The following is a 22,969-nucleotide window of genomic DNA, read 5'->3' on the forward strand; positions in this document are numbered from 1 at the left end:
ACACACACACACACACACACACACACACACACACACACACACACACACACACACACACACACACACACACACACACACACACACACACACACACACACACACACACACACACACACACACACACACACACACACACACACACACACACACACACACACACACACACACACACACACACACACACACACACACACACATACCATGTATACATCACTTCAGGGGACATTACATTGACTTACATGCATTTCCTGGAGACTTACCCTAACCTTAACCATAACCAACACATGCCTAACCCTAATCCTAAACCTAACCAAGTCTTCACCCTAAAATTAATGATCCCCCTTATGGGGACCTCCAATGTGTCCCCATAAGGGAGGCGAGTCCCCACACGTGACTATGTAAACAGATGTAGGTCCCCACAAGTATAGTAATGCTAGACCACACACACACACACACACACACACCACACACACACACACACACACACACACACACACACACACACACACACACACACACACACACACACACACACACACACACACACACACACACACACACACACACACACACACACACACACACACACACACACACACACACACACACACACACACACACACACACACACACACACACACACACACACACAGTTAAATGTCACTGGGATTGTTCACATCCGTCTGCAGTAGTCTTCTGTTTTGGAATGCAACACGATAAAGTCCTTCTTCCAGAGGAACTTATCGTAATCAGATACTTGCTGTGATCTAGAGTCATCAGCTTATTTGAAAACCTACCCAGTTGACATCATGACAAAGAGCCACATCACATCTCTCTTTCTCTCAGAGCGTTTGTATTACAGCCCACCCACCAACGCCACACGGAAGACGCTAGCTGATACGGATTGTTCCCATTGACTTGCATCGGGAACGAGGCGTGTGCGAACATGTTGTGTAACTCAACTGCTCAGTCACACTGTAGCCCTTATTACGTGAATCACTTCATCTCCACCACTAGATGATGTATCTTTGCCAAGGAGGTCGCCATTAGTAGATCGTTCCTACATGACACGTCTTTAGATTCCCTTTGACTTGTATTTGAGGTTTTGCATAACTTAATAATGTCCCAAGCTTTTAAGAATGGCCCGTTGAACTTTAAGAAGCCGTACAGGTTCCCGTTGGTCAGAACGGAATAAACGTTGCTGCGGTTTGAAGAGTGTCCACAGCGGAAGCCTGGACACCGCACGACGGAGCGGCATGTGGAGCACGGTTAAAACAGACGCTAATTCTCCCTCTTCTCGCTCCAGTTGGGTCTCCACCAGCTGTCTGTTTCTCGTTAGCTGCTGAACGCTGAAACTTTTGATGTAAAACTTTAAAAACTTTGAATAGAAGTACATTTGCAACGTCATCTGGTGACCTTTCGGTGACCTTTCGCTACTTTTTGAGCTATTGCTAGCTATCATTGGAAAAGAGTGCGGCGGACACACAGCATGCTTCAGTTCCTTTGGTTCTTTAAGAGTCTGACATCGACAGTACTGTGACGATGAACACCAGAGAGGTTATTGAAATGACCTGGAAGCAACCAGGGAGACATATTACACTATGCTTCTATTATGTTGGCTAAACAATGGTTGACGCACGCGTACATGTTGCTTTAGCTCTTCTGGAAGATGCTAATAGAAATTGAAAAGATAACATTTACAACACAGGTAGTCCAGATGCGTGAACATGTGTCTCTAAATGAGACGAAGGTGGATCCAGGTGGACGTCAACGACCCTCTGGAGCCGTCAGAGAAGAAGTATCTATCGTAAATCTGTTTGAACAAAAAGCATCATCAAAACGAGTCTTCTTCACCTCCTCGTGGGCCAGCTTCTGACGCTCCTCTTCCTCCCTGCGCCGCTCCTCTTCCTCACGGACTCTACGCCTCTCCTCCCTCTTCATCTTCAGCTCCGTCAGCTCCTGATCCGCCTCCACCTCCTCTCCAGATCTGCTGCTGCAAATATATTAAAAAAACAATTATAAACCATGTGAGAAAACATTTGTTAAGTCGAATATTTACGAATATGTTTCACACGGATTACACAAACTTATCAATGAATCAATCAAACTTTTAAATACAGATAAAATAAGAATAAAACAAGAAAAATAAAGAATTCAGAAATGAAGAGGATAAAATAATATAATAGGAATAAAATAAGCATAGAACAAGAGTAATGCAATAAAACATGTATAAAATAATCTTGTTAGATTAGAAAATGATGTTGAAAATGTATCTTTCATAGTTTTTTGTTTATTTCTAAAAATGATTATATTCTGTAGGTGTTGAATTATGAAATGTAATATATGAATTTGTTTATTTAATACTCTTATACTAATCACTTCCTGTATTCCCGTGATAAAAGGGACATGCGCAATAACTTCCGGTTGAAGCAAAGCCGACGGTGTACGTGTGTATGTATTCCTCTGTCACGTTAAACTATGTTCACGGTATTCCTGCCCTCAGATCATGGCTTCGTTAACAGTAGTGTTGTATATTTATATATTAAATAAGTTAAATACAAAAAACTAAAGGAAACATTCTTCCTTTCTAAATACTCGTATCTTCTGCTGTTCTGGTTCAAAAGCCGTTGTGATTTCGCCGTTACCTCCAGTCATTAATAAAACACAGTACACTCACCTGGTGGATCTCTTTGCCTTCTGGTTCTTGATGGTCGTCACTTCCTCTTTGGTCGCGTCTCCGTTGCTCTGTTTCGCCTCTTGGTTCAGGAACACCTTGGACGTGTAGGAGATCTTCACTTCCTTTCTTTTCTCCACCTGAACACGAACAGTTCAACATATTAAAAACTTCAGAAAGGACATGTCGTGCAAGTCACCAGGAACATACCTGAGAAACCGACATGTCGCCCATCAGACTTTGATTTATGTTGCATTAGTCAGAATCCCTTCACGCCGGACGCGATGCGAATATTCACATCGCTCGAATCGCTGGAGTTTCATCGCGGCTGTCAGCTTTCCTCACGTCATTCAAACAACTTGATTTAATTGTAAAACATGTTTCAAAATGATGGCGGAATAACTGCATACTGACTAGAGATGGCAAATCCGGATCCTTTTACGGACCCTGAGTCTACTGAGTCAGGCATTGAAGAGATCCGGATCATACGAGTCATATGAGTCAGCATCACCAAGAGCGTAGAAATCCTATCGGCGAAACCGAAAAGTTTCACTAACGTTACATTATCCTCCGCTACAGTGTCTTTTGCTTTAATAAAAAATGTTGATAAAAAAAGGGTTATTTGGCGATTTGGCGAATCTGAGTCTGCTGGTGACTCGTGCACAATAGCCGCGGGACGTAGGGGTGCTGGAGGCGGGGCTACGAATGGTGTACATTTGAAAAACGTCATGTTACTGTTGTTGAAATCTCTCCCCACTTTTGTCCGCACCCCCTAAGTAAAATGACTTCCCAGTTCCCACGGCTATGCTCGTGCATGACAAGTCTGGATCTCTGGATCTGCTACGGTTACGGCTCCGAGTCCGCACGAGTCTGCAGGAAGTGAAGGAAGTTCCCTTGATTCAGTGAGTCAGGATTTGCGAATCTGAGTCTGCTGTTGACTCGTGCATGATGCGTCTGCCTGGATCTCTGGATCTGCTACGGTTACGGCTCTGAGTCTGAGTCCGCACGAGTCTGCAGGAAGTTCCACTGATCCGCGTCCCCTGAGCCAAACGATAACTTCTGGAAGCTATGCTACTTGTTAAAGGGTAGGCAGATGGACTGGGGTACGTTGTAATGTGAATGTACATGTTATAAGGCGAGTGAAGCAATTTATAGTTTTAATTTGTACGTCACACCAGGTGTCAGACTCAAAGGACTCGAGGTTAATCGAGAGGGGAGACTCGTCACGACCAGCTCATTTCTAGGATCCGGGTTAATGATCCGGATGTATCAGGACTCACCCATCTCTAATGCTGATACCGGTTATTAAAAGCCATGAATTAATGCTTTGACAAGTCTGCAGACAGACGGCAGGCGAAACACCTTTAAAATGTGTGTTTTCTGAATGGAGATCGGAAAGATCAGGCTAAGCTAACGTTGTAGCTGCTCCATCCAAACGCATAACAACATGATACAGATAGAAATAAAGCAGCGACTGTATTCACATTGACACAGGCAGTCTGTGGTTTGTACACGTTTAACCTTTCTCCAGTTTCTGACCAGATATGAGGAGCTGTGAGCTCTGTGTGCTAACGGCTAACGGCTAACAGCTAATGGCTAACAGCTGATGTTTTAGTTTTCTGATTCCACGTCAGTGACGGCAGGCTGAGACCCTCACCGCTGATTGGCCAACTCGAGATCGTGTCATACGAATTTGACGGCCCAATCAAACAAAAGGAACTCTCGAGATTGACACGGCCCCCTTCAATCGTGTCAATTGCGTAATTCGCGCCGCCGAAGCGAAATCGCGTCCATCTATCTTTGCATTGACTTTACATGTAATCATGCCACGCCCAAAAACCTCAAAGCGTCCGGTGTGAACGCACCGTTACACTTAGTATAGAATTCTTTAAACTTGACTCAAAGTTAAATTAAATGGTCTGAAAAATCTTGAAATGCGATTCGGTCTAGTTTCATAGTCTTACAATTTAAATCTGACTCCGACGACGTGCCATGGAATCGTTCCTTATGACCCTCAGTTATTTTGATGACTTAGACCTGGACTCTTTCTCAAATTACCTAAATAACTTCCCTTTAGACCCGTTAGGACTTTGGACCTGACTCAGATCTTCGAGCTACACTTGGACTTATATCTTTAAATTGTTCTATAGGACTCAGATTTCATTCGAATGACTCGAGACTCGACTCAGACGAGTCTTCACTGGATTAAAACTTACCTCTTTCGGCTGTTTAACCTCCGCCTTCCTCCTGATCGTCACCTCCTTCTTCTTCCTCTTCTCCTCTTCCTCCTCTTTCTCCCTCCTCATCCTCTCAGCTCGATGAAACTCTTCCTCTTCTTGCTTCCTCCTCCTCTCCATGTCCACCCTTTCCTCTTCGTCATCGTCTTCGTGGTGGTGCTCCTGTCTCTGCAGTCGGCTGGAGGAGGCGACGGAGGTCTGGACGGACTTCACGGCTGCAGATTTGTTCTTCCTGTTCTCCTCTTCCTCCTCTTCCTCTCCTCCCTGGCTGAGTTCCTGCAGGCGTTGCTGCCTCCTCCTCTCTCTTCTCTGCGTCCAATCACTGAAGCCCTCGTCCTCCTCCAGAGACGGAGAGCTGTTCGGCTTCAGGGCGCCATCGTACCTGAAGGAGGAGACGAGAGAAGAGCAAGGATTAATCTCATGTTCCGGTGTATATTAGTGTGTAGTGTCTATACTTTAAAGAGTCCTCCTGCTGATGTTCAGGTGTATATCAGTATGTAGTGTCTCTACTTTAAAGAGTCCTCTCCTGCTGATGTCCAGGTGTATAGCAGTAGGTAGTGTCTCTACTTTAAAGAGTCCTCTCATGCTGATGTTCAGGTGTATATCAGTATGTAGTGTCTCTACTTTAAAGAGTCCTCTCCAGCTAATGTTCAGGTGTATATCAGTATGTAGTGTCTCTACTTTAAAGAGTCCTCTCCTGTTGATGTTCAGGTGTATATCAGTATATAGTGTCTCTACTTTAAAGAGTCCTCTCCTGTTAATGTTCAGGTGTATATCAGTATGTAGTGTCTCTACTTTAAAGAGTCCTCTCCTGCTGATGTTCAGGTGTATATCAGTATGTAGTGTCTCTACTTTAAAGAGTCCTCTCCTGCTGATGTTCAGGTGTATATCAGTATGTAGTGTCTCTACTTTAAAGAGTCCTCTCCTGCTGATGTTCAGGTGTATATCAGTATGTAGTGTCTCTACTTTAAAGAGTCCTCTCCAGCTGATATTCAGGTGTATATCAGTATGTAGTGTCTCTACTTTAAAGAGTCCTCTCCTGCTGATGTTCAGGTGTATATCAGTATGTAGTGTCTCTACTTTAAAGAGTCCTCTCCTGCTGAGATTCAGGTGTATATCAGTATGTAGTGTCTCTACTTTAAAGAGTCCTCTCCTGCTGATGTGCAGGTGTATATTAGTATGTAGTGTCTCTACTTTAAAGAGTCCTCTCCAGCTGATGTTCAGGTGTATATCAGTATGTAGTGTCTCTACTTTAAAGAGTTCTCTCCTGCTGATGTTCAGGTGTATATCAGTATGTAGTGTCTCTACTTTAAAGAGTCCTCTCCAGCTGATGTTCAGGTGTATATCAGTATGTAGTGTCTCTACTTTAAAGAGTCCTCTCCTGCTGATGTTCAGGTGTATATCAGTGTGTAGTGTCTCTACTTTAAAAAGTCCTCTCCTGCTGATGTTCAGGTGTATATCAGTATGTAGTGTCTCTACTTTAAATAGTTCTCTCCTGCTGATCTTCAAGTGTATATCAGTATGTAGTGTCTCTACTTTAAAGAGTCCTCTCCTGTTGATGTGCAGGTGTATATCAGTATGTAGTGTCTCTACTTTAAAGAGTCCTCTCCTGCTGATGTTCAGGTGCGTATCAGTATGTAGTGTCCCTACTTTAAAGAGTCCTCTCCTGCTGGTGTTCAGGTGTATATCAGTAGGCCTATGTAGTGTCTCTACTTTAAAGAGTCCTCTCCAGCTGATGTTCAGGTGTATATCAGTATGTAGTGTCTACTTTAAAGAGTCCTCTCAGCATCCGCCCCTCCCCCGTTCTCCTCGCTGAGTTGAAGTAATGAAAGTGTGTGTTTTGAGCACAGGAGCAGAAAGGAATTCACTCGGCATTCCCAAGATGATTAAGAAGCCGGCAGAGGCCCCAGTGCATGATGGGAGGTTCTCAGCGGCTAATCAACCTTAACGAGCTGCAGTGTGTTTCTGAGAGGACACCTGCACACACTCTACAGGTGCGTACACACACACACACACACACACACACATCTCTGTTTGTAATTGTTTTGCTCGTCTCAGATTCTCAGCTACAGGTTTTCTGAAATATTCTGTCTGCAATTATAAAACACTTTATGTGTGAAGCGCCTTTTGAAAACAATGTTTTACAACGTGTTTTATATTCAATAAAACACAGAGGCATCTACAATAAAACTTTAGAGATCAGAACTTCACAAAACTTAATGTGCAACTGATTCACATAAAAGCCAGTTTATTAAAGTGCGCTTTTGACTAATTAAAATCTGACTTAGATTCACAGATATCCAGAATATGAGCGTCTTAAAGAGGCCGTAGGCACTACATACTGATATATACCTGAACATCAGCAGGAGAGGACTCTTTAAAGTAGAGACACTACATACTGATATACACCTGAACATCAGCAGGAGAGGACTCTTTAAAGTAGAGACACTACATACTGATATACACCTGAACATCAGCAGGAGAGGACTCTTTAAAGTAGAGACACTACATACTGATATACACCTGAACATCAGCAGGAGAGGACTCTTTAAAGTAGAGACACTACATACTGATATACACCTGAACATCAGCAGGAGAGGACTCTTTAAAGTAGAGACACTACATACTGATATACACCTGAACATCAGCAGGAGAGGACTCTTTAAAGTAGAGACACTACATACTGATATACACCTGAACATCAGCAGGAGAGGACTCTTTAAAGTAGAGACACTACATACTGATATACACCTGAACATCAGCAGGAGAGGACTCTTTAAAGTAGAGACACTACATACTGATATGCACCTGAACATCAGCAGGAGAGGACTCTTTAAAGTAGAGACACTACATACTGATATACACCTGAACATCAGCAGGAGAGGACTCTTTAAAGTAGAGACACTACATACTGATATACACCTGAACATCAGCAGGAGAGGACTCTTTAAAGTAGAGACACTACATACTGATATACACCTGCACATCAGCAGGAGAGGACTCTTTAAAGTAGAGACACTACATACTGATATACACCTGAACATCATCAGGAGAGGACTCTTTAAAGTTGAGTACTATTAAGGTTTTCAAACATTTGCGTCATTTGAACTCAGCATTACGTCACCGCCGCAGAAAGACCTTTAATGACAGGCTGCTGCAGCTGAGATGTGACGGAGGTGTAATTAAAATAAAAAGTCCCTGAAACACGGTGGTAGTTTCCCCCTGGAGACGCTCTGTATTAAACATTCCTCGGCGGTGTGTAATGAGAGAGCAACTGTGTGTGCTTTCTCTCGATGGAAACGTTGGTTTTATGAACGCAGACGAGATTTAAAGCTTCACATCTGGGAACAAACCTCTTAAACTCACAGTTATCGCCCGTAGAAAAACACGCGGCGACAGTTAGCGGCTCGTACAGGAAGTGGCTGGACTCGAGGAGAGCGGGTGAGAAATGTTCAGCCCTCAATAACTTCCTGCGTTCACATGAGTACAAGAACGAGGAATCCAACGACTTCTTAATGTCATATCTGCACTTTCTGAATGGCAAACACTTCCTGAAACCCTGATTCAAACATGTGCAGACACTCAGAGGTGGGAACTAGTGGAGTACAAATACTTTGTTACGGTACTTAAGTACATTTTTCTACTTGAGTAAAGAAGTTTAGTCAGCACTTCTACTTTTACCAGAGTATTTTTAAACACAAGTATCTGTACTTCTACTTGAGTAAAGGATGTGTGTACTTTTGCCATCTGCAGCACTTTACATTGAAGTCAATGGGAAGAGCCTTCAAATCAGCCAATACTTTAGCTCTCCATAACTTCAGCTTACTTTCAGCTATAGAAACCATTCAAATATTAAACTATTCAGCCTTTTCAGCAATTGATAAGAAACCTTCAACTTTTTGAAAAATATTTCATACTTTTTGAAATATTCAGCTTTTTAAACAATTTTTTTAACATTGAAGTCAATGGGAGATGCCTTCAAATCCTGTTTTCCTACACTTTGCGCCAAATGCATCTCCTTCCACATAATTTCAGCCAGACCCTTCATTCCAACTTTCAAATGACCACAAGACCTTCAGCTATTCAAACTTGACTTTTACTTTTGATATCTTTTAAACATTCTGAGATATTGAATTTAGTTTGGAGCTTGTTAGAGAGGCATTTTTCAGATGTTTACATTAGAGTGGATGGAGCAGTTCGTTAACTCTAGAGTGCTCTGATCTCAAAACAGAGTGCAGGACAGCTCAAAATTCTCCCCCAAAAATGTTTTAAACTTGCCATACTTCCCAAACCCTACACTCCTCCGAGATATTTTTTCATGGAAAACGTAGCAAAACCTCTCCTAGGTTGGAAAATAAAAATAAAATAAGAAAAAATATTAGACAAAATGCCTCTTGAGGGCATGAAGTGACAAAAACGTTCAACATTTCTCCATTGAAGCCCATTGTAATTTCAGGCAGATATTTCCTCACGGCAGCAGCCGCACACCTTTAGTTAAACTGCCAAAAAGGCCACATTATTAACCAGAAACTACACAAAAATTACACTTCAGATACTCAACTTCGTTGACATGCTTCACGTTTTGAAATTTCACAGATATCTGTTACGGTTCTTCCACAAAACGTTCACATGTAAGAGGTTCATCTCTCATTCAGAACAATGGAAACCTGTGATCTCTGGACACCTCGTTAGCTCAACTATAAACACCTGTGCAATGGAACACGATGATGTCATCACTCCAGCTGACCTGCTCAGAGCAGCAGACTCCAGGTAGCAGACTCCAGAGAGCAGACTCCAGATAGCAGACTCCAGGTAGCAGACTCCAGAGAGCAGACTCCAGGTAGCAGACTCCAGAGAGCAGACTCCAGATAGCAGACTCCAGAGAGCAGACTCCAGGTAGCAGACTCCAGGTAGCAGACTCCAGAGAGCAGACTCCAGATAGCAGACTCCAGAGAGCAGACTCCAGGTAGCAGACTCCAGAGAGCAGGGTGCCAACAGTCCAGCCGTGAAGACGATTCCGGACAGTTTTGAGATTTCTTCAAATGCCGTTGCCATGGCAACACAATGCTCGCCTTGAAACACGGTTTTCTCATAGCTTCAGTGAAAATACTCCAAACAGCCCAGAACTTCACAGGTTTGATAACGATGCAGCCATCAACGCATCTAAGCGTAGTATGGGGTGTCATAAAATGTCGTTGCCATGGCGACAGACCACTCACCATGAAACACGATGAGGCTGTAAATCCAATCGACACTGTCCAATCGTCTCCCAATCTTCACTTGTATATCACCGGTCCATGCCTCAACAGCTCTACGACAAATCTGAGATCTCACCATATGCCGTTTCCATGGAAACGCATCCCTCGCCATAAAATATAATGTCACTATAACTCTTATGCAAATGTTCAAAGAGTGCTCAAACTTCACATGTGTGCTAACAGTCCAGCCGTGAAGACATCTCCAGGACAGTTTTGAGATTTCTTCAAATGTCGTTGCCATGGCAACACAATGCTCACCATGAAACACGGTTTTCTCAGAACTTCAGTGAAAATACTCGAAATGGCCCAAAACTTCACAGGTTTGGTAACAATGCAGCCATCAACGCATCTAAGAGTATTATGGGATGTCATCAAATGTCGTTGCCATGGCGACAGATCATTCACCATCAAGTTAGTTCAAAAGTTTGCAGTTCAAATATTCTTCTGCTTTCCCAAGCCTTTTTACATTCTTTTCTCATCTTAATACAAATTCATTCACTGCTACTTATATCTGATATTTAACTCCTTCAGCCTATTTTCAGCTGCAGAAAATATTCAACTATTACATTATTCAGCTATTTCAGGACATCAAGGCTATACATGTTGTTGTTTATACCTTTTTGAAACCTTTTCTTTTAAATATTAAGCTTTTTCTGCATTTTTTTTTGCTAAAAGCAGCTACCATTCAGCTAATAACACATTCAGCTTTTTCTGCATTTTCAGCTAAATTCAGCCATAAATGTTCACAGTTTACAGCATTCGCACGCATTTTCTGCAGGAAATGCATTTTCTGCAGGAAATGCATTTTCTAGTTCTTACATGCTCTCCTCTGCCGGCATCCCGTCCTCCGGCGATGTTTCTCCGGGCATCGATCCTCCGTCCGTCCAGCAGTACGATTCCCTCGCTCTGCGGCGACGCTCCCTCTCCAGTTCCTCAGCGTCCTCAACACTCCTCTGAGCCGTCAGCCTGAAGAGGGAGAAAACACGTATTGTTATTAAGGTGATAATAATAATAATCCAACATATGCAATGCTTTCTTTACAAAATAATAATTATGTCTTCAAAATGCTGTTTCCTAGCTTTCTTAAATTCCAAAAAACGTACAGAAACATTGAAGGGGTGCTGATGTTCAGGTGTGTATCAGTATGTAGTGTCTCTACTTTAAAAAGTCCTCTCCTGCTGATGTTCAGGTGTATATCAGTATGTAGTGTCTCTACTTTAAAGAGTCCTCTCCTGCTGATGTTCAGGTGTATATCAGTGTGTAGTGTCTCTACTTTAAAGAGTCCTCTCCTGCTGATGTTCAGGTGTATATCAGTATGTAGTGTCTCTACTTTAAAGAGTCCTCTCCTGCTGATGTTCAGGTGTATATCAGTATGTAGTGTCTCTACTTTAAAGAGTCCTATCCTGCTGATGTTCAGGTGTATATCAGTATGTAGTGTCTCTACTTTAAAGAGTCCTCTCCTGCTGATGTTCTGGTGTATATCAGTATGTAGTGTCTCTATTTTAAAGAGTCCTCTCCTGCTGATGTTCAGGTGTATATCAGTATGTAGTGTCTCTACTTTAAAGAGTCCTCTCCTGCTGATGTTCTGGTGTATATCAGTATGTAGTGTCTCTACTTTAAAGAGTCCTCTCCTGCTGATATTCTGGTGTATATCAGTATGTAGTGTCTCTACTTTAAAGAGTCCTCTCCTGCTGATGTTCTGGTGTATATCAGTATGTAGTGTCTCTACTTTAAAGAGTCCTCTCCTGCTGATGTTCTGGTGTATATCAGTATGTAGTGTCTCTACTTTAAAGAGTCCTCTCCTGCTGATATTCTGGTGTATATCAGTATGTAGTGTCTCTACTTTAAAGAGTCCTCTCCTGCTGATGTTCTGGTGTATATCAGTATGTAGTGTCTCTACTTTAAAGAGTCCTCTCCTGCTGATGTATCAAAGTAAAGGAAAGGGAACCCCAGAGCATAATAGGCCTCTTTACCAGCGAGTGCTTTTATTGTTTGGAGGCAGCAAAAGTCTAAAGGAGAACCGTTTGAATCTCACGGCACACTGACCCTCTCTCTGACAGAGTGTGTGTGAGGTGGAGGAACATCTGAGGAGTGTTTATCTGCCGGACACACACTCACAGTATTTATTACAAACACTCTAAATCTTTATTTATCCGTAGACCATGAACACTCACACATGCGTAAATACTCCTCAGCGTTTCACTTTAAAGCTTGTGTTCTTTGTTTAGTTAACGGCATATACCAACCTGCTTTAGGAGTTGGGACCAACATAAAAGGGTCTGGATCTTTAAAGCTTGTTGGATTTGAAGACATCTCACTTATATCACCTTTTAGAACAGGGGTGTCAAACTCAATTTCATCGCGGGGTGTCAAACTCAATTTCATCGCGGGCCACATCAGCATTATGGTTGCACTCAAAGGGCCGGTTGTAACTTGTAAGACTATATAAATACAAATATATAAATATATTATATAAAATAATGTATTATATTACATCATTGCCTCTGAATTGGATTATTATCGGATAGGGTAATAACTTAGTAATGAACTACGTCTGAAAGCAGAAGTTCAGAGCAAATCATTGCAAGTCTCTTCAGTGCACATGGCACAAAACGAGATGTATTGTGGGACATGTAGTTTATGGGCAACGTGCTTCTGTAAATCGGCATGTAACCGTTTAATAAACGTATTGTTTTCTTTGCAAGCTCTTGCGGGGCCACAGAAAATGAAGTCGCGGGCCGGATTTGGCCCCCGGGCCTTGAGTTTGACACCCCTGCTTTAGAACTTTAAACCTTGACGTCTTAACAAGCATATCCCTGTTGAGTTAAATAAGCCAAATGTAGCCAACATATGTGTACTTTATTTGCTCTAAAGTTGTTTACGCTCCCACCAAAGAACAGAAAACAACAACATTTATTTTGTCTTTCAACAAGCTGACAGCCCACTCAATTAAATCACCTTTTTAACCTCTGGAAAAATACGCAAGCTGTTGAAATCTCTCGATAATAATCTGATCTGCGTGGCGATAAAGAGAGCTCTGTTTCTGGAAATATCTACGCTTAACACTTCCTCCTCGTCCTCCATTTGTCTCTTTGTCCTTCCTGTAGGCGGACGGAGAGACAAATGCAGAGGAAATGATGGGGAGGAGGTGAGAGGACGTGAGAGGAGGTGAGAGGCCGGGGAACAGCTGTGTGTCGGTCAGAAACTCACTGATGGAGGCTGGAAGCCGCAGAGAGGCAGCGAGTGCAGGGTCAAAAACAGAAGACTTTCAAAATAAAGGTCAAAGTGTGAGTGATCGGATTGTTTTAATTAAAAGCATAGGGGTACAGAGTAAGACACAGTTGACTTTCATAATAAAAGCTTATGGTCGTAGTGAAACAGACTATAATTAATACAGTCTATGGTCACAGACAACTGACTTTCAAAATAGAAGCCTCCCATTACAGTGTCACAGACTTGCATTTAAAACAATTATGTTTACAGTGCGAGAAACAGCTGACTTGAAAACAATAGTACATCTGTCATAGTGTCAGAGACAATTGAATTTCAAAAGAAAAGCTTACAATTACAGTGTCATAAAAAGCTGACTTTCAAAGTAAAAGTTTCTGATCCCCAAAGTCAGAGACAGCTGCACTTCAAAACAAAAGGTTATGGTCACAGAGAAAGAGACAACTGAATTTCAAAATAAAAGTCCCTGTCCCAAAGTCAGACAACTGAATTAAAAAAGAACAGCTTTCGGTTACAGTGCCAGAAACAGCTGACTTCAAAATAAAAGACAACATTTTACCAACTTACTTCGTCACCACTTTGTCGCTTAATATGAAAAGGTTAAGGGAAACTTTTAAGCAAAATGTATAAGCTACTTTAGATTTATAAATATGTTCCTGTGGGAGCGTTGACAGTGGAGTTTCTTGGGATAAAAACGTCTCTTGTTGGTTTGGGTGTTTAAAAGCTGTTTGAACAAATCTCTCATTACGTCTCTTTTCAGTAATCAGCCTGTGGGATTCTCAAACATCTGACTCACACTAAATCCTCAACTGAGAGAGGCCTACCGGGATTACCGGCAGATTTACTTCCTGTGTTTCATCAACACTGAATCTTTCTGTTTCACTTCCAGACTCATCTCTTAGGTCTGGACTCTGTTAGTGAACGTTACACATTAAGACAACCTGTAGGAAACGCGTTCTCTTCCTGCAGCTTTGTGTTGTTTCTCTGTGAAAACTGAAACTCCAGCAGCACGCCTCAGATTACAGGCTGGCGAAGTGTCCTTGAGCTCCAGAGGTCACGAGGTTCAAACCTGAGCCAAGAGACCAGAGAAGTGTTGAGAAAATGGGAAAGTAATAAGAAGTGATGAAAGGACTGTAACACTAAGGTGATTGTTGGTGTATATGTTGATGTTATAAACAAAAAATCAGGCATACTAACAGCAATTTAAATGTGTTTTCTCTATTGGTGGATGCTAAGCTAGCAGTTTCCCTTTACTTTGAGTCTTCGTGCTAAGCTAGGCTAGCAGTTTAACTGGGTTACTAGTGTTTGTTCTAACCAAGGCTAGCAGTTTCCCTCAGTTTCACTTCTGTTAATATGGGCTAGCAGTTTCCAGTCTTTGTGCTAAGCTAGGTTTGCAGTTTCCCTCTGTTTGCAGGCTTTGTGCTAAGCTACGCTAGCAGTTTAAGTGGGTTTCTAGTGTTTGTGCTAAGCAAGGCAGTTTCCCTCCGTTTCCATTCTTGTGTTAATATAGACTAGCAGTTTCCTGTCTTTGTGCTAAGCTAGGCTAGCTGTTTCCCTCTGTTTACAGTCTTTGTGCTAAGCTAAGCTAGCAGCCTTCCTGTCCTTGTGCTAAGCTAAGCTAGCTGTTTCCCTCTGTTTGCTGTCTTTGTTCTAATTTAGGCTAGCAGTTGTCCTGTATTTACTGTATTTGTGCTAAGCTAGGCTAACAGTTTCCCTCTGTTTCTTTCCATTATGTTAATATATAGGTTTCAAGTATTTGTGCTAAGCGAGGTTTGCAGTTTTCCTCTGTTTACAGTCTTTGTGCTAAGCTAAGCTACCAGCCTTCCTTCCTGTCCTTGTGCTAAGCTAAGCTAGCTGTTTCCCTCTGTTTGCTGTCTTTGTTCTAATTTAAGCTAGCAGTTGTCCTGTGTTTACTGTATTCGTGCTAAGCTAGGCTAGCAGTTTCCCTCTGTTTCCATTATGTTAACATATAGGTTTCAAGTATTTGTGCTAAGCTAGGTTTGCAGTTTTCCTCTGTTTGCAGTCTTTGTGAAAAGCTAAGCGAACAGCTCTCCTTCCTTTCTTTGTGCTAACTAGGCTAGCAGGACTCATATTTCCAACCTTATCGTGCCAACATGATGATGAATGATAACCCCAAACATCAAGACTTTTTCTTTGTCACAAAACAGTCTTTCAGTGTTTTGGAGACAGAGCTGGTTGCTAGCAGATTTCGTGACCACAAAGACTGTACTAATTAAAGCTGTGTTCAGTGCAACATGACACACACACCACATAAAAGCTGCAGCACCTGCAACACAAGCCGCATATTGTTTCCCTGTACCTGTCTGCACTCGTCTGGGATTTTACTTTATTGTCCGGAGACGTCTCCCGGAACGAGAGTGAAAGAGTATTCGCCGTAAAGGAGGGTAAAAGTATTAGCGGCTCTTTAGTCAACACTCATGCTGTCAGCGCAGGGATGACTCGGCTGACTAATAACACGGCTCGCTTTCAGCCGCGGGACAGACGAGGACGTTTGTGAGATGAAGTCATTGTCGAGACAAGTCAGGACTAAATCACTCTTACACAAACAAAGGACAAAAAGATAAAGACACTTCCCAGGAAAGTCAAAGTCAGCGGATGAGTTAAGAGCAAGGAGATCAACCTGCGGTTAGAATTAATTGTATTCACACGGCTTCTGTCATTTCGACATCACAGGTTCGAGAGAGGTGGAGGAATGATTCATAAAAAACAGAAATCAGTCAGTGCTGACGTGACGTCATGTGACCGTGCTGTTGCTGTATTTCCTAGCTTTTTACCTGGGAAATCTAAAAGATTAAGCATTTTCTGACATTAATGCATGAAACATTTTGACAGATTAATATTCTGTAATCATTTTACTCAGTACTTTAACAACACTGCTGATAATACTTGCTTTAAAGTACGTTTTTTAATGCAGAACTTTTACTAATTAGTGCTTTCACTTCATCAGAGAATCCAAATACCCACCATTTTATATATATATATACTAGGGCTGTCAAGTTAACGCGGTAATAACGCACTAACGCAAAAAAAAATGAACGCCACTAATTATTTTAACGCGATTAACGCATGTGTATTTTTTGTCCTCGGCCGCCCCGTAGTTTCAAAGCGCATCGAGTTTAAAATACCGTCTACAAGCTGATACTGACAGCCTCGCTCCTGCTGCCCGCTTGTGGCAGACCACACTTCCACGCTCACCGGCAGGCACCGACTGGCCATCGGGAGGACCGGGAGGGTGTGTGTGTGGGTGTGTGTGTGTGTGTGTGTGTGTGGCCCGAGCGAGCGAGAGAGAGACCTTACGTGCATTGTTGTTGTTGTTAGCATCTGGTGCTAGCTAGCTGCGCTAACGGATATAAGGAGCTGTTTAAATGAAAACAGAGGAGCGACATTTTGCCACAACTGCGCAGTGCACTTGACTTGATGCAGGAAGCAGACAGCGGGACGTTGTACGAGAAGTCAGCACACTCAGCTCGGATAGTGCGCAACATGATTGCAGCGTCCAGGCAGCTCCCGTTCGAGCATATGCCTTGAGATGCACATAGCTCCAACGACCACACACACACACACACACACACACACACACACACACACACACACACACACACACACACACACACACACACACACACACACACACACACACACACACACGCACGCACGCACCATTTGTATTGTATTATTGTATGAGAGAGGTTCCAGGTTGAATTGAGCCCTGATGGCTTCCACAGGATTGTAGCTGACATCCTCGTGGATTCATCTTCTCATTCCAGACACATGCATTTCCTAACATTCGGTCTCTATGCTGTAAAATGTATTATCTCTTGGATTTACACACGGCATCTATTGCACGTCTGTCCGTCCTGGGAGAGGGATCCCTCCTCTGTTGCTCTCCCTGAGGTTTCTCCCATGTTCCTTTAAACTGTGGGGTTTCTCTGGAAGTTTTTCCTTGTACGATGTGAGGGTCTAAGGACAGAGGGTCTAAGGACAGAGGGTCTAAGGACAGAAGGTCTAAGGACAGAAGGTCTAAGGACAGAGGGTCTGAGGACAGAGGGTCTAAGGACAGAGGGTCTAAGGACAGAGGGTCTAAGGATAGAGGGTCTAAGGACAGAGGGTCTAAGGACAGAGGGTCTGAGGACAGAGGGTCTGAGGACAGAGGGTCTAAGGACAGAGGGTCTAAGGATAGAGGGTCTAAGGACAGAAGGTCTAAGGACAGAAGGTCTAAGGACAGAGGGTCTGAGGACAGAGGGTCTAAGGACAGAGGGTCTAAGGACAGAGGGTCTGAGGACAGAGGGTCTAAGGACAGAGGGTCTAAGGACAGAGGGTCTAAGGACAGAGGGTCTAAGGACAGAGGGTCTAAGGACAGAGGGTCTGAGGACAGAGGGTCTAAGGACAGAGGGTCTAAGGACAGAGGGTCTAAGGACAGAGGGTCTAAGGACAGAGGGTCTAAGGACAGAGGGTCTAAGGACAGAGGGTCTGTGCTGTTGTATTTGCTGTAAAGTGTCTCTACTGTAGGCTATTTTTATTATATGTACAGCACTTTGGCTCCACCAAACATCGTTTATAAATGTGCTATATAAATAAAACTTGATTTTATTTGATTTATATTCCTCATATTTCCACATATATTTCCCATGAGGCAGTTTCTGATCAACATGTTGTTTTTTGTGTGGCGCTGCTCGTCTGTTTCTGATCATCTCTCTGACTCTGATGTCATCCAGGAGGCAGACCTGCTTCAAAACACAGCGCTGACCTCTGACCCCCGAAACCCCCTCCCCACATGGGGGAGTCCTTGCTGTTTACGATACGGGGAGATAAGAGGCTGAGGAATGTTTTTGGGCTGGAGGGGGTGGAGTTGGCTAGTGAGTGATGGGGTTGTTGAACTCCCCCCCCCCCCCCCCTGCAGGTCATCTGCATTAAAGGACAAGGGAAAGTAAACAGAGTGGGGCTTCCTGTTTCCAAGAGGCATATCTGTAAGAGCAGATACTCCTCAGTATTGGCTGGTGCAGTGATGTGTTGTGTTGGTGTATTTTTGGCTATTCTGTATTATTTGTGTCACATTAAATCAACTGTATATATGGTTCTGCTCATCTTCTATCCGTGGATATGTTGAGTCATGACTTCACGTCACCACCGCTAAGCTAAAGGTGGCTAATGTTGGGCTATAAAGGAACAACAGCACGGTCACATGACTTCACGTCACCACCGCTAAGCTAAAGGTGGCTAATGTTGGGCTATAAAGGAATTACAGCACGGTCACATGACTTCACGTCACCACCGCTAAGCTAAAGGAGGCTAATGCTGGGCTATAAAGGAATTACAGCACGGTCACATGACTTCACGTCCCCACCGCTAAGCTAAAGGTGGCTAATGTTGCTATAAAGGAACTACAGCACGGTCACATGACTTCACGTCACCACCGCTAAGCTAAAGGAGGCTAATGTTGGGCTATAAAGGAACTGCAGCACGGTCACATGACTTCACGTCACCACCACTAAGCTAAAGGAGGCTAATGTTGGGCTATAAAGGAACTGCAGCACGGTCACATGACTTCACGTCACCACCGCTAAGCTAAAGGAGGCTAATGTTGGGCTATAAAGGAACTACAGCACGGTCACATGACTTCACGTCACCACCGCTAAGCTAAAGGTGGCTAATGTTGGGCTATAAAGGAACTACAGCACGGTCACATGACTTCACGTCACCACCGCTAAGCTAAAGGTGGCTAATGTTGGGCTATAAAGGAACTACAGCACGGTCACATGACTTCCTGTCACCACGCTAAGCTAAAGGTGGCTAATGTTGGGCTATAAAGGAACTACAGCACGGTCACATGACTTCACGTCTCCACCGCTAATGGCTAATGTTGGGCGTGATGACGTTTAGTCGTCTCATTTGGACATTTGTTAGCAACTGCCGTTTTTAAATCAGACGTTGGAGTATTTACCTCCTAGAATCAACATCTCTTCAGCGTGTGTTACCACTGACCTGTTTCAGGCTAACAACCACAAGCATGTTAACAAAAACCTCCAGTCAAGGGGACAGGAAGTGCTAAAACCCTGACTCATTCTCATGTTTACGACTCATTCCTTTGGCTCTCTATATATTTACAAGTTCTGTTCCGTTAACCAATAAATAAAACGGTGACGGGAGAAACCCTGCAGCTCTGCCTGGAAGTGAGTCATCGTCTGACGGATGCAGGATGTCAAACAGTTGATGTGAGATGTATATCTGTTGGCTCCAGCTTTCGGAGTGATGTCAGCTCCAGACTGAATCCCAGCTGGTATCTGTTGCACCAAAACCCTCTGCTCTCGGTGACTCAGAGCTTCACACGGAGCGCCACGATTACAACACCGCCACTGACGGGAGGATTACGACTCGCACACATCGGGGTTTGGGGAAAGCATGTTGGGAAACTTGGAGAATCACCAGGACACGCTGAGAGAAGATGTTCTGGTTTTCAATGTACCTTTACAACGATTCACACGCTCGTCAGACGTCTGCTTGATCCCCGATGACTGGGTCACGTCTTAATGTCTTAAATACGTCAAGTTTATACGATTCACCGATTGAGCTTTTTTAATTCGTTGTAGAAATTGACATTTCCCATCGTTTGTCAAGCGAGTGATAGCTTGGAGGATTGTCTCGTCAACTTGTTTTAATGAAGAGAACACGATCGAGTGGTTCTTTCTCTAATAAGAGAACTCTGAGGATGGCCAGACGCCCTGACCCGAAGACCGAGTACAACCAGGGCTGGTACTTGAGTAAAAGTAGAAGTACTCAGATCTTGTACTTGTGTAAAAGTAGAAGTACTCAGGTCTTGTACTTGAGTAAAAGTAGAAGTACTCAGATCTTGTACTTGAGTAAAAGTAGAAGTACTCAGATCTTGTTCTTGAGTAAAAGTAGAAGTACTCAGGTCTTGTTCTTGAGTAAAAGTAGAAGTACTCAGGTCTTGTTCTTGAGTAAAAGTAGAAGTACTCAGATCTTGTTCTTGAGTAAAAGTAGAAGTACTCAGATCTTGTACTTGAGTAAAAGTAGAAGTACTCAGATCTTGTACTTGAGTAAAAGTAGAAGTACTCAGATCTTGTTCTTGAGTAAAAGTAGAAGCACTCAGATCTTGTTCTTGAGTAAAAGTGGAAGTACTCAGATCTTGTACTTGAGTAAAAGTAGAAGTACTCAGATATTGTACTTGAGTAAAAGTAGAAGTACTCAGATATTGTACTTGAGTAAAAGTACTCAGATCTTGTACTTGAGTAAAAGTAGAAGTACTCAGATCTTGTTCTTGAGTAAAAGTAGAAGTACTCAGATATTGTACTTGAGTAAAAGTGGAAGTACTCAGATCTTGTACTTGAGTAAAAGTAGAAGTACTCAGATCTTGTTCTTGAGTAAAAGTAGAAGTACTCAGATATTGTACTTGAGTAAAAGTAGAAGTACTCAGATCTTGTACTTGAGTAAAAGTACTCAGATCTTGTACTTGAGTGAAAGTAGAAGTACTCAGATATTGTACTTGAGTAAAAGTGGAAGTACTCAGATCTTGTACTTGAGTGAAAGTACTCAGATCTTTTACTTGAGTAAAAGTAGAAGTACTCAGTTCTTGTACTTGAGTAAAGTAGAAGTACTCAGGTCTTGTACTTGAGTAAAGTAGAAGTACTCAGATCTTGTACTTGAGTAAAAGTAGAAGTACTCAGATCTTGTACTTGAGTAAAAGTAGAAGTACCAGAGTGTAGGAATACTCTGTCACAGTAAAAGTTCTGCATTCAAAATGTTCCTCAAGTGAAAGTAGAAAAGTATTCTCATCAAAATATAGTTGAAGTAGCCACAGTAAAAGTATTCGTTGTGCAGATTGGTCCAAACCAAAGGTATTAAATACATGTAGTGGAGTACAACTACAGCATTTCTGTAGTCGAGTAGGGAGGCTGTGGCTCAGTGGGTAGTGTGCTGGACTTCGAATCAGGGGGACAGGTTCAAACCCCACTGCAGTCAGCATGTCGCTGTGTCCCTGAGACACTTCAAAGTGCTCCTGGGGGGATTGTCCACAGAGCTGAGTGTGTGAGTCGCTTTGGATATAAGCGTCTAACGAGTGACGTAATGAGTAGAAGTAGCATAACATTGAAAAAGTATGTACTTAGTTACTTCCGACCTCTGAGTGCGACAAACTGAAGCCCACCGGTTGAAGGACCAATAGGAGCACAGAGAGGTCTTCACTGTAGTTCCACCCTGAGGAGGAGGAGACGGACTCAGAGCCCTCTCGTCTCCTGGGCAACCACAGGATGGAGAAACACCAGAGGGCGCGTCGCCACCCAGAAAACAAAGGCTTGACTCCGGTGACCCTTGACCTCCGACACCACTTCCCCTCTCTGAGAAAACTGCCTCCGGACACACTGTTTACTTTGAGCTCATTCTACCTCAAATCCATCTCCAAAAAGATCTGGGAACAGACGGTGCATCTTCTGTTGTTGTTGTTGTTGTTGTTGTTGTTGTGAGGGAAGGTAAGACGATACAGAAAAAAACACAAATCCCCCCCAAAACCCAGCTTGACCCAAAACCCTCCCCATAATCCCATTGTTCCCATTTAGACACACACACACACACACACACACACACACACACACACACACACACACACACACACACACACACACACACACACACACACACACACACACACACACACACACACACAGACAGACAGAGACACACACACACACACACACACACACACACACACACACACACACACACAGAGACAGACAGACAGTCACTCACTCACACACACACACACACGCACGCACGCACGCACGCACACACACACACACACACACACACACACACACACACACACACACACACACAGAGAGACAGACGAAGTGTTTTGTTGTTTCCACCAGATTTTGTTGTAAAAACTCGCTTGAAAACACGATGTCTCCGTTGGCTCGTAGAACACAACAGAGTGTGTGTCCTCCTGAGGGGAGAGTGTGTGTCCAAAGTGTGTGTCCAAAGTGTGTGTCCAAAGTGTGTGTGCGTTTAAATATTAACCTGCGCTTCTCTGTGTGTCAGAGACGAACAAAGCAGAATGCGTTCCACCAACATCGAACCCAATCGTATCGTGTTCGAAACAAGCTGTCGTCCATCAGGATCTTTGTTCTGACGTTTCCACCAACATCTGAAGAAGTGCTCGAACAGAAAGGACTTGTCTCTACAGTTCGGTCTCAAGATATTGGTTACATATCAAGAGACACGCGTTTGTGTTCTTATGCACAAACGAGACGATGAAGTGAAACTAACGAGACACAAAGCGGTCAGATTGAAGTCTGGGCTGAGAGGTTATTCTCCCGTCTGGCGTCTTCGTGCCGAGTTCATAAACGTCTACTGGTTTTCCAGATTTAAGAAGATAAGTCACTTCAGAACAAAAGGAACAAACAGTAAGCAGGATAAACAACAACAACAACAACAACAACAACGATCAGTGGCCCTTTGATAAGCGTTTAAAACAAGACAATGAAGAGTTGTTCAGCAGCTGGAGACCGGTTCGTAGAGAGACGACGTCTGACTGAAGT

General features: G+C 43.2%; 1 protein-coding gene across 2 annotated transcripts in view; it reads right to left on the reverse strand.

Annotated features, from left to right (window-relative positions):
* Positions 1-22,969, reverse strand: part of lsp1a (lymphocyte specific protein 1 a) — a 38,000-nt gene that overhangs the window by 14,433 nt on the left and 598 nt on the right. The window contains exons 2-5 of one of the 2 annotated variants that reach the window (XM_034079317.2): positions 10,989-11,135; positions 4,891-5,293; positions 2,678-2,814; positions 1,855-1,990 (exon numbers count right to left, since the gene is read on the reverse strand). In XM_034079317.2, the coding sequence (XP_033935208.1) occupies positions 1,855-1,990; positions 2,678-2,814; positions 4,891-5,293; positions 10,989-11,135 (823 nt within the window). Of the gene's footprint in view, positions 1-1,854; positions 1,994-2,677; positions 2,815-4,890; positions 5,294-10,988; positions 11,136-22,969 lie in introns of both variants that reach the window. The other variant, XM_034079316.2, reaches the window with a different exon arrangement.

The sequence above is a fragment of the Pseudochaenichthys georgianus genome, unplaced genomic scaffold (assembly GCF_902827115.2).
Source record: "Pseudochaenichthys georgianus unplaced genomic scaffold, fPseGeo1.2 scaffold_586_arrow_ctg1, whole genome shotgun sequence".
Taxonomy (NCBI): domain Eukaryota; kingdom Metazoa; phylum Chordata; class Actinopteri; order Perciformes; family Channichthyidae; genus Pseudochaenichthys; species Pseudochaenichthys georgianus.